Below are 13296 nucleotides of genomic sequence, written 5' to 3' on the forward strand. Positions count from 1 at the left end.
TGACTACCCTCTACTGGTGATTCACAAAACATCTTATCTTTTCTGTAAGTTAAATTTATCTAAGATTCAGACACATTATGAACTTGTTTACAGGAAGAGTTCTGAGTTATAGCACTTTAAACTGTTATACATCACAAAAATGATTTTGCCCCAACAAAATAATGCATCTGAAGACCTAATTTTGAGCTCTATTAACCATTAATTTGCCTAATCTATTTCACCTATATAGCAATCCAAGATGTGAGAAACAAGTTTTCTTACCAACTTTCCAAGCCAATTTCTTTCAACAGTAAATATTTTTTTCAGTAGCACACAACATTCTCCAGCCTTAGGGACTGGGAGTGTGGTTCATTCCAGTTCTTAGAAAGTTGCCTGGGACATGAGGTTAAGTGACTTGCCCATGATTACACAGTCAGAACGGCAAAAGGCAGAATTTGAACCACTAGTTTTCTGATTTCTAAGACCAGCTCTCTGCTCAAAAGGCAGATATTGCCTTTTGTGAATGTTTGTGTATACACACGCACAACACACAACTGAAATAATAAAGCTCATGCACGCGCACATACACACACACACACGCTTATTACAAGGATCTGTGATTTTGCCAGTGTAGATACTTACTCCACCAGCACATGCAATTCTTTGTGATGGACAAAAATTTCATCACACTGTAGCCAACCTGGCGACTCACTTATCCAAATTTATATAGGCTGATCCTTAGCTGCAAAGTCTATCACTGGATTCATATCCTAAAACATTCCATCTTAGTAAAACTTGCCTGAGCTTATGCTCTGTTGGCACAGTTACCTCCACACACACTGAGGCATTGGATGAGGACTTTTATTGGAAGACACACACACATAAATATATTCTCCTATGGTACCATCTTGAAATATTCCCTCCATTTCTTCCTTCTTCAAGAGTAACCTGAGAGTGAGAAACTGCTTTGTCCCAACATCTCTCATATATATATATATATATAAAATTATCTGCAAGCATTTAAATTATTTTTAGTACTAGCAGTCCTTAAATAAAATTAGGCTGCATTTCAAATTGACACAAAATCCAAAAATTTGAAGAGAAAAAAGGCATCAATTCCATAACTAAAATATATTTAAAGAAAGGATCAATATATAAATAAAATGCAAAATAAGACAGACTATCAAATAAGTTCATAAAAAGACCTTTATTGAGTCGTTTAAAAATCCAACACTTCAAGTTACATGAAATTTCTATTAACTTAATGTTTTTAACTGTGTTTTTTCAAATTTCCTTTTTTAAATCAGAAATCAAACATTTCTCTTCACTTCAATAGACTATATCTGCTATTTTGGGGATGTGTAGGCCAATTTTTTTTTTTGGCTTTTTGGAGGGCAATTGGGGTTAAGTGACTTGCCCAAGGTCACACGGCTAGTTTTTGTGTTAAGTGTCTGAGGCCGGATTTGAACTCAGGTACTCCTGACTCCAGGGCCGGTGCTCTATTCACTGTGCCACCTAGCCGCCCCGAGCTGTAGGCCAATTTTTAAAAATACAAATGTCAACCAATACGTTATTTTAGATAGTTTTCCACATTATAGCAAACTAATCTATAATATATGCACATAATTTTGTGGGGGGGCACAGTGGATATAAAATGGCACAAAGAACAGGACAAGACCATTATGAAATTATTTCATGTTATCTGTTTAGCATGTGAAGATGAGGAAAAAAAAAACATTGCCAATGAGGAAAAGTTTGAACAAGAGTATCCCAGTTTTACTGAATAGTTTTTAGTGGTTTTAAAAGGTATAAGAAAACAGACTTCAGAAGAGAAAAAAAAATTATCGATCTATATGTGGGAAGAACATAGCTTTAACGTTGTAAACTGGCTTCTCAAGCTTGGTCACTGATTATCATCATCATTATTATGTTGTTCTACACATCAAAATAAAGTTCATGAACGGTTTAGAAGAGCTACATAAATGGTGAAGCTTAACATCATTTCCCTCAATCAATCTTCCTGTGAAGAACTGATCTAAATTATAGTTGAAAATCTATCAAACAATGAGCTTGTTCATCAGCAAAATCTAAAAACTTGATGTCAAACAAGTAAATAAAAAACAAAGAACTGATCAGTTTTAACAAACTACTTACTTAAAAGTAAATTTTCCAAAAGTAAGATCTATTAAGAGCAAGTAATTTACAGACTTAAGAAGTACAACAAATGATATTGGTCACAGCTAGTCACAGATGCAAAATAATATCTAATCACTAAGGCTTATTAACAATCATTATGATCAAAGTGAGATGCTAATTCAAATATGGTATTTACAAACTAGATAAGCTGTCCAAGTATTATTTCATTACCACACTATACTTGGTTAACCTAAAATTCCACTTATCTTTCTTCTCCCTTAATGTAAGTAGGAACATGCCAATATGGAAACAAATGCAAATTCCACTTTCACATTAATAGAGAAGTAAAAAATCTCTTGTGTATGTCTCAGATTGTAAAAAAGTTAAAGTACATTTTCCATTTGTTACGAAAAACAAACAAGTTACCAAAAGTTTAAATTGATAAAAGTTTAATGTTGACTTACTTATAAAAATGAAAAAATAGTTTTAAACATACACCATACAATTGACTATCTGATCTTAACACTGACTAACTATAAGAAGGCTTTTAAGAAAGGGATGGTTGTGTCAAAAAACAAAAAACTAACCCAAAGGATGTATGCTGTTTTAAAAATCTCATTTGCAGGGAAACTAGATTGTTGGCCTAGTTTTTAAAGCTAATTACAAAATCCTGTTCCGTAAGTGTCCAGGTATCTTCCCAATTCCTTCTTTTAACAAAACTGTAAAAAAAGAAAGAAAAAATTGTGAGAATTTTGTGAATATGTCAACAACTTTTCTTTTTACACAAAAGAGTTGTAGATGCTTGCCTTACGTAACTTAGAAATACAATTAAAAATGTATGATTAAGGGGCGGCTAGGTGGCGCAGTGAGTAAAGCACCGGCCCTGGAGTTGGGAGGACCCTGGAGTTGGGAGGACCCGAGTTCGGTTCCGGCCTGAGACACTTAACACCCACACAAAAAATACTAGCCATGTAACCTTGGTGAAGTTACTTAACCCCAATTGCCCTCCAAAAGGCAAAAAAAAAAAAAAAAAGCATATGATTAAGGGGGCGGCTAGGTGGCACAGTGAATAGAGCACCAGCCCTGGAGTCAGGAGGACCCGAATTCAAATCCGGCTCCAGACACTTAACACTAAAAAACTAGCCGTGTGACCTTGGGCAAGTCACTTAACCCCAACTGCCCTCAAAAAAAAGCAAAAAAAAGGATGATTAAATTGATTTTTAAAATATTTGCTAGTATTTAATACAGCCAAATTTTAAATACTGAACAGTTTTAATTAAAAACAATCAAAAGTTAATATATATGTAATTTTCACTTTGTTAAAAATTTATCTTCAATGTCTTATATGTTGCTCATGAACGTATTTTAGAGCAATTACCAAGATCTTTGGATAATTATTATATATCTTCAAAAGACTATATATAATCCGACAATCTAGATACATGGTCAGATATAACACAGTTTGGGCATCTCTGAAAGTCTCTTGGCAGAAATGTAGCATGGAGATTCCATCCCCAACACTAACCTAAGGCTAATGATAAAGATAACTAGTTTTATAAGCACAGATGACAAAAATCTCTGTTACCAAACAGAACAGGGTTTAAAACATTGTTTAGTCGTTTCAGTCATGTCCAGCTCTTCATGACCCAATTTGGGGTTTTCTTGGCAAAAATACTAGAGTGGTTTGCCATCTCCTTTTCCAGTTGATTTTACAAATAAGGAACTGAGGCAAACAGGGTTAAGTAATTTGCCCAGGGTCACACAGTTACTAAGTGTCTGAAGTCAGATTTGAACTCAGGAAGATGAGTCTTGGTAACTTCAGGCCTAGCACTCTAACTGCTGTGCCAACTAATTGCCCTACTCAGCCTCCTTTTCATTAGGTTGTGACAGCAGGGACTGTCTTTTGCATCTTTTTGTATCCCACATGTTTAGAACAGGGCACATAAGGCTTAATAAATGTTTATTGACTGATTTCCTAGAAGATGCCTATTTTTGAGATTTTCCTAACCTAAATAGTTATAGACATATCTTTAAATGAACTTGAATAATCATAATTAGAGAGTTTAAATACATATGATTTAAAAGATAATTTTTCCCATACCCAAAAAAAGAGTGCAAATTTGTGCTAAGGAATGTGACAAACTACTTACAACAATAATTTATTTGTTTAAAACAATAATTTAGATGCTGAATCACCAAAAGTCATCCAAGAAATTAGGGAAAGCATAATACTGGGGAACAGTTTGCTGCTCTTAAAGCAGGAGAGAGATAGTAAATATAGGCTATGAAATATGTAAGTATGGTCATTAAGTTATACCTTTAAACTAAAAAGGATGTGAGAGGGGAGGAAACTGCGTAAGTATAACTAACCACCAAGAAAGTATGGTAAAATGTTAATGAAGTAGGAGGAAGAATTGCTGTTGAAATACTGAGAAACTCAAACAAAATCCAAAAAGTTCTAAAGTTCTACAACCCATGGCTTCAGCTATCTACATATACTATAGACACAGCTCTCAAAAAAAAAGAAAAGGGGGAAAAAAAGAAAAGGGAAAAAAAGCAAGATTAAATAGAAATCCTAATTCAAGGAGGTGAACTGACTTCACAGGCATCAGTAAGACTTGAGGGATGAATCCCACAACAGGAAATGTGGCATAAATGAATTTAAAAGGAAATATGAAAGTAAAGAGAGGGTCAGGGGGAGAGAAGGGGAAAGTAGCATTATATGGTAATATGATGCACTCATGCCTAGGGAAATTTTGGGTGAAGACTGAAGAAGAACAAATGGAAGTGAAATTATTTATCAAAGGATGCTTAAGTACCACTTAGACAAAAAGAAGAAATAGATGAATAGTTTGAAAAGGAACATAAGCATAGTACAGTACTGATGGGGGAATTCAATTATTAATCCAGTCATCTGCTGGGGCTCTCCCTCTTGAGAAAGCAGAGAAGTGAACTTCTTGACTTAAATGATAATTTCATACACCAAAAGGGAAAAAATCCAACGATGGAGAATTCTATTCTGTATCTGATTCCCACCAACTCTAAAGAATGAAATTATTAAGTCACAAAGGGGAAAAAAATTCTGAGGATAAAAAATAATTGTTTGAAGAAATTAACATGAATACAAAAAACTCCCCATTTTTAAACTTGCCAGATTAAAAAAAAAACCTACAGCAGATGGAAAGGAAAAGTCAGAGAGAGAAAAGTGTAGCACGATACACTAAGAATAAATGTCAGCCATGCTAAAGCTCATAATGCACAGAGGCTGGAAAGAAAAGCTAAGGACAACAAAAAAGGTATTTTTTTTACTTTGTTTTAAACTAAGCTGAGGGAAAGGGTGTCTAATAAGGGGGCAGGAGTACTGTACTACTCAGAGTGAAAGAATCAATGACCACTGAACATACACGAAACTGGTCAAGCTGCTCAATTCTTATTTGGCATCTGTTTGCCCTGAAAAGACCTTTGGAAAGGACAGAACAGTGGCTAATAGAAAATTTATACCCATGATAAAAGGAAGTAATTAGTATAGGATTCTTTAACTGCTCCTGAGTTAATGTCACCCAATTCCTTAAAACTACACCCCAGAGCATTAAAAAAAGTGATAAGTCATTGCTAAAACAACATGAAAACAATTTTAAACAAGATGTTTAATAGAGCATCTCGTGGTTATTGTGGCAAAGATGGAGACAGATGGGCTAGAAAAATAGTAAAATTACATGGATTTTGAACTAGTTGAATAACTAGACTTGAACTGACATTAAAGGTTCCATGTTAACTTGGAAGGTCTCCAGTGGACTATGCTAGGGATCTGTGCTAAGTTTTGTGTTTAACACTTTAAATCAACGGTTTGGACAAAGGCATTCCTCATCTATAAAATGAGCTAGAAATGGCAAACTACTAGTAAGTATCTTTGCCAAGAAAACCCTAAATAAACTTACAAAGATTTGGACCCACCTGAAACAACTGAACAACAACAAAACAAAGGCCATCCTTATCAAATCTGAGGAGGGATAGCTAACAAAGTGGATGACTATCAGGATGCAAAAAGAATGATAGTCATCTCAGTTCAGCAGCCTAACACAATAAAATTAAATAGGTATAAATGTAAAATCATATACTTGGGATTAAGAAGTCAACTTAAGTATAAAATGAAGGAAGTATGGTTAATTATTAGTTTGGTCAAAAAAGATCGGAGTAAAATTAACTGAGCTGCAAGCTTGATATGAGTCAATGATGTGATATAGCTGCCAAAAAAGGTGGTGTGATCTTGTATGTTCTGACAGGAGTATCTCCGAGGAATGAGTTCAAACATATTCTACTCTGGTCACCTGGAATATTGTTTCCAATTCAGTCCACAATATTTTAGGAAGGATACTGATAAACTAGGGAGTTCCAAAAAGAAACCAGCATGGTACCTTGCAATTATAAGGACCTACTGAAAAAATTTGGGATATTTATAATGGAGTAAGACACTTGTGTTGCCAGACATATTGTAATGTGGATTCTCATTTGGGTATAATTTTGATGAGATGGAGCCAAGACCCCCCTCAACTCTGAAATTCTGTGATTCTAGAATTCCTTTTGCCAGCAAGAGAGAACATAATAGTTAAACACAAGAACTTACCAATTACTTTATATATGCTAATCCTCCAATGACAATCAAATAAATGGAATAGTTTTAAGAACATTTTATTTAGGGAGGAACTTATGTCTATGATAAAAGATTAAAAGTGATTTCCAAAGTAGACATACCCATAGCTTAAAAAAAAAAAGTCAGGGGCAACTAAGTGGCACAGTGAGTAAAGCACCAGCCCAGAGTCAGGAGGACCCCAGTTTGGTTCCGGCCTCAGACACTTAACACCCACACATACACAAAAAAACTAGCCATGTAACCTTGGGCAAGTTACTTAACCCCAATTGCCCTCCAAAAGACAAAGAAAAAAAAAAGTCGGTTATTTATATAGTAGTATAGCAGATATAAGGGGGAAAAAAAAACTAGTCATACCTTCCATCTATTTCCACATTCATTACAGACAACAAATGTTGTCATAGGTTCATCAGCACTGCGGGTTTGAACCTGAAGGAAAAAGAAAAATCAAGAATGAAATGTTAGCACCTTTTACAGTGATTAATACCATTTGGCTTAATTGAAAAGATTTTATAGCACCAAAATCAGTCATAAGGATAAAGTAAATCATAGGCTAGCAAAAAATCTTTGTATCAAATAGTTCTGATATCCAAGATATTAAAAAGATTAATATAAATATATTAAGACCAAGAGTCATTCCCCAATGGCTTAAATGGTCAAAGAATATAAACAATCCTCCAAAGACGAACTGAAAACTATTAATAAACTATGTGAAAGACTGCTGATACTAAGAGAAATACACATGAAAACAACTCTGGAATTTTTACCTCAAACTCAGCAAAATGGCAAAGATGCTAAAAAAACTAATATTTGGAATTGTGTTTTTTAAAAAATGACTAAAATGCCCATATACTTTGACCCAGAGACCTTAGTACAAATATATACCTTGAGGAAGTCAAATATAGAAAGAAAAATTCCACAATACCAAAATATTCTTAGCAGCATATTTATAGTAGCAAAGAACTCGAACTAAGAAACAAATGAAGGACCTAGCTAAACAAACTGTGATGTTAATAGGACATTACTGTTTGTAAGAAACAATATGAAAGCTACAGAAAAATATGTAAAGTCTTAAATGAAATGACGTAGATGATGTAAATAGAACCAGGTAAACAATAAACAGAAAAGTAAAGTAAAGAACAAAAACTTTGAACAGAAATTGAACACTGTGTAATTAAAAAGTTAATAAACTATGTGTTAAGACACAATACAAGGAGTTCTAGTCATGGATTATCACACTAAATAAATGACTAAATGCTAAAATTAACTAGAAAATTCTATTTCCCAAGCATATCAATAAACTAAACCATTAAATGTAACTGCTCTTTTGGTATTGTTTGTTTTTGACACAAAAAACTCAGGCTGTCTACATGTCTAAGATATAAAAAGCGAAAGCATGTGTAAATTGCCAGTTATAAAACATAATTTTTACATATATTCAAAAGCATAGGTTCAAAGAACAAAGGAGTCAGTAGCTTCTTAAAAAATACTAAATACACCAATATATTATTCTGGCTTTACTTTGAATGACTGTGATTCCAAGAGTTTGAGTACATCTTCCCACTGATGTATAATCTAATCCGTCTCTACCTCATATGCATATTTTTTCCATAAATTTTATCATAAATCAAAGAGGGTAGCAAAAGTCTTTGTTATTTGTTTTGCTTTGCAGGTTACTATGATAAAAAAAATTTGTCACCCACTGGTCCTTCTGAATTGGAAAAATAAATGTACAAATATTGGAATATATTAAGTCTAAAAAAAGCTCTAATTTAAAGCAAAAAAAAAAATGTATAAAAATCAGTAAGATCAGGGGACAAGCACTAGATCTGTGATTTCACTAATACAAAGAACTCCCAGATGAGGTAATTCTCTCTACCAATGTAGATTCATACCTTCTCTGCAGTTTACAGCTTATAGTCTTACATATTTGTCTAAAGCACTAAGAGGTTAAGTGACTTGTTAGTCACACAGCAAGTAAACATCTGAGGCAGGATCTGAAGATAGAACTTTCTCACTCTAGGACCAGTTGTCTATCCACTATGACACAGAGCCTTAATATGCCTCCCTATATAAATGACACTATATATGCTATTTATGCAAATTAGCCATTTTATAAATTCAACAAGTACTGACAAGTTCTCAAAGCCAGAGAAAACAGGAACATAGCAGTTTTCAGTTTTGTTTTTTTAATTTGAAATTCTCATCTAGTAGGAATTCTATGCTTACTTCAATATACTTCCAGATTAGGCTGGAACTCATCAACGTCATAAAAGAATTATCAATAAAAAAAGTAAAAGTTACAACTTCTTAAGAGAAAAAAATTTTTAACAGCTTAATTAACCTATGCTGTCAATTCTACTAAATGGAGAATTTTTAGACTTTCTAAAAATGAAACAGAAAAATATAAAGGAATAGTCACATACCTGTGTATAGGTACAGTTCTTCTTTTTACATTTGCCACATGTAAACAGGTCAGTTTGGGTACCACCTGTCTTAGCCATTTGATGTTCTCTAATTGCTTCTTTGGTCAGGTTTTTGCGCATCTCCTTAAGTTCATCACTAGCCATTTCCTTGGAGGAATATAGTAGCACAATTTCTAAGGTACAGCATTTTAAATTTATCAGATAGTTTTATCTATTGATGTAAAAATAATACAAAACTGATCATTAAATTTTAGAAATATTAATTTTAATATGAAAAGTTAAGCACAGATCACCCACCAATTCCTTCCATCATTGTTAAAATGTTTATGCCAATGATTAACTTAATCTCTAAATTTTTAAAAGGCAGAAAATATCAACTCATAATAGCATACAAAGCTTGTACAAAACTATACAACAGCACCAAATTCAAAAGTACTGCAGTTATCATTTGTCTTTTTAAAAACCTTTTAAGAGGGGTGGCTAGGTGACACAGTGAATAGAGCACCAGCCCTGGAATCAGAAGGACCTGAGTTCAAATGCGGCCTCAGACCCTTGGGCAACTCACTTAACCCCAATTGCCCTCTTTAAAAAAAGGCAAAAAAAAAAAATCTCTTAAGAAATTCATATTTTGAGAAATTTTAGTTATGGCAGGGGGAAAAAGGCAACCATATACATACTAGCTTATCCAATAATATGGCTTATGGATTCAATTTTCCAATTCTATATGGCTTCACGATGAATGGTACAGTTGGCAACTATATTATACAAGTAACAAATTACTTAAAAATTGGTGGTAGAAGGCAAGAGTAATGCAACAAATGGATTTTTCAAAATAACATACCATAGAAATCTAATAGTAATACTTAGGATCCAAGATGTAGTGCTAAAAGGAAGCATAGAGGTCTTCTAGTCCAAACCATTCATTTTACTGATTAAGAAATAACACCCAATGAGGTTAAAATGATTTTGCCCATGATTCTACAATGTAAATCCAGGATTTGAACCAAGGACCTCTAATTCCAAATCTTTTCATTGAACCACACTGTCCGTTCATTTTAGTTTTAACATATAGTAGTTAGATATAAGACATGATTCAGAAAGGCTCTGAAGGTATTTACAGCCCAAATGTTAGTAAATTCTGAACCTTATAAAAGTCCCAGGGATTATACAAACCACATTTCCATAAAAAATCTTTGACTTTTTAAAACTTAGCTTCTAAAAATACCAGAGTATTTTAGAAATTGTTTATATTTATTCAAGGATAAAGATTTGTGAAGCTGAAGGGAATAAGTGCAGGTTAGCAAATTCAAATTTACTTACCTCTGCCGTCATTCTAGCAAACAAATCTGGAGGTATGTTCCCACACAGTACATTTTTCCTTAAATTTGGATTCTTTGCATCCTTGAGATTTGCTATTCTACTTCGTACCCTATTTTTATATTTCATGTCGGTGTTCCGTAACTCCTGATATATAGGTATTATGCAGTTAAGGAATTATTAGCCAGGATGTTATTTAACTAGACTATTATCAAAAGATGCCAACTTCTTATGTTTCTAATTGGTCCACAAAAGTTAATCATAATTCAGATTAAAATAGGGAATGTTAAATGCTATGGTCTTTTTATCTTTATCTATATTCAGAAAATAATCACTATCACAATATGGTTAACAACAGTCAGTCAACAAGCATTTTATTAAGTACTTCCTATGTGCCAGATACTGTGCTAAACACTGGGGATACAAAATAAAAAAAAACAATTCCTACCCCCAGGGATCTCACATTCTAACGTGGAACATAACTAAGAAGTAACTAGGTACACAAAAGATATGCAGAAAGGATCATAGAGTAAAAATACTAACATCTGGGGGACTACGAAAGGCCTCCTGCAGAAGGTAGGACTTAAGCTAACTCCTGAAGCAAGCAAGCACTAAAGTATTAAAGGTATAAGGGACAGCTAGTGCAAAAGCACAGAGAAGGGATCCAACGCGTCCTGTGCAAAGAACAGCACAACCACAGCATGCCAAAGAAGCAAATTTAGTGCACTGAAGAGATAAGGAAGGTCGGGTAATGAGAGGTTTAAAAGCAAAAAGAAGTCCTTTATATCGGATGCCAAAAGTTGTAGGGAGCCACTAAAGTTTATTAGGTATGGGAGGAGGAGGGGTATGTATGACATAAACAGACATAGGTCACAAGAGTGAGGGAGTGACAGAAACCAATACTTCAGTAAATGACTTTGGCAACTGAGTGGAAGAGGGATTGGAGTGGGGAAAGAATGAAGGCAGAGAGATAAATGATAATGTATTCCAAGAGTTCAAGTTAAAAGTGACAAAAGCCTGAACCAGGGTGGTGAGTTTTGTGAAAGGACAGAAAATCTTATGAAGGCAAAAATGACAAGATTGGAAAATAAATATTGGATGTGGTGGAAGTGATAGGGAAGAGTCAAGAGACACAGAAGTGGCACATCTGGATGACCAAAATGATGTGATGGTGCCCTGGCATTTTGAGATGTCTATAGGAAACTTAGTTCAAGATGTCCAAAAGGCAGACTGGGGAGGACAGAGTAGGGCTGTATATATCTGGGAATTAAATCAGCAGAGAAATACAAATGAACCCACAGGCACATGTGCCTGTGGGTTCTGTGCTTATGTATCTATATATTTAGGGATAAATACAGCAGGGATAGATTTCAAGTAGTCTGTGAACTTAGATGGGAAAAAAATTACATCTTTATTTTCTAACCTCCAACTGAAAGTTAGCATTTCCTTCAATTATGAAAGTAGACAAGAAGTTATTCTGAAAAGGGGCTCTTAGGTCTCAACTGCGAAAGAGTCAACGATTCAAAAAAGGTTTAAAACCCACTGTAAAGAGGAAAAAGAGAAGAGGGTCCAGGACAGGCTTGAGGGGCACTCCCAGTTAGTGGGCATGACATGGATAAAGATACGGTAAAGAAGACTGACTTAGCAACCAAAAAGAATTTATCCTGAAAGACCAAGTATAATCTTACAGGGGAAAATGAGACTTTAGCAGAACAGAAGCTTTTTAAGAATTTCTAACTTAAAGACAAAAGCTAAGTAGGAATTGTTGGATACAAAATATAAGAGTCCAAAGAAACCTAGAAAGGAAATTTATTTGAATAACTGAAAGGAACAATATGATGATCTAGTGCTAACATTCTAATGGGTGATAAATAAGAAACAACAGTTCCTAGAACTCAAATGTCTTCAAAGAGTTATGAGGGGGCGAAATAAGAAAAACAGAAGTGAATTGGTTCTGTTCTGAAGGTCTGAAGAGAAGGGAAAGGGAGAGTAGAAAGAAGTGTACCAGTGTAGAAAGGAAGAAAGAAGTGGAACTTGCTACTTCTGATAATTGAGGTGTGAGGGGAGAATATACAAAGGGGTGGAAGGATCAGTCATAAGATGAACCTCACTCATTCAACAAAGAAATAAGAATATGCAGGGGATATTATGAGGGAGGATAAAAATCAAGGGAGGGAGGCAACAAAGAACTAGAATCTAAGGGGATTCTCATCAATTGAGGAATAGCTGAACACATTTATGGTATATGAATGTAATGGATTACTGGTTCACTCTAAGAAATCACAAAAGACTTCAGAGACTCCTGAGGAGTATGAACTGATGATACAGAGTGAAGAGAACAGAACCAGAAAAGAACACAGAAGAAAAACAACTCTGAAAGACTTAAGAACTCTAATCAATTCAATGAACAACTATATCTTCAGAGTGTTTATGATGAAACTTGTTACCTACTTCTTGACAGAAAAGCTAATGGATTCAAAGTGCCAGAAAAAGATAGACATTAGTGGCTGTGAATATGGCCACTAAATGGATTCCTTTTGTTTGACTTAAGTGGTGTTTACATTGCATGGTGGTGGTTTGTTTTTTTTTTAACTTTCTCTTGATTTTTGATTGATGTTTTTGATCTGTTTGAAGACAGGGAGTAGTGAGGCCAAAAAAAAAAGGGGGTATTAAAATATTTTTAAATGCATAGCAAAGAGAACAGAGTGGAAGTTCATTCAGAAGGAAGCACAGACAAGAATACAAGAGTAGTGTATACTTCTTGAAAGAAGCAGGCAGTTTAAGATGGAA

At 34.3% G+C, this 13296-nt stretch overlaps 1 protein-coding gene across 1 annotated transcript in view; it reads right to left on the reverse strand.

Moving 5' to 3' along the window:
• Window positions 1–1167: 1167 nt before the first annotated feature.
• The window catches only part of TCEA1 (transcription elongation factor A1), a 38190-nt gene continuing 26061 nt past the window's right edge, over window positions 1168–13296 (reverse strand). The window contains exons 7-10 of the mRNA XM_069099943.1: window positions 10510–10664; window positions 9190–9336; window positions 7121–7192; window positions 1168–2834 (exon numbers count right to left, since the gene is read on the reverse strand). Of these exons, the coding sequence (XP_068956044.1) occupies window positions 2826–2834; window positions 7121–7192; window positions 9190–9336; window positions 10510–10664 (383 nt within the window). The 3' untranslated portion in view covers window positions 1168–2825. The remainder of the gene's footprint in view (window positions 2835–7120; window positions 7193–9189; window positions 9337–10509; window positions 10665–13296) is intronic.

The sequence above is a fragment of the Petaurus breviceps genome, unplaced genomic scaffold (assembly GCF_028583685.1).
Source record: "Petaurus breviceps papuanus isolate PSGF00001 unplaced genomic scaffold, PetGlider_PUasm1.0 38, whole genome shotgun sequence".
Taxonomy (NCBI): Eukaryota; Metazoa; Chordata; class Mammalia; order Diprotodontia; family Petauridae; genus Petaurus; species Petaurus breviceps.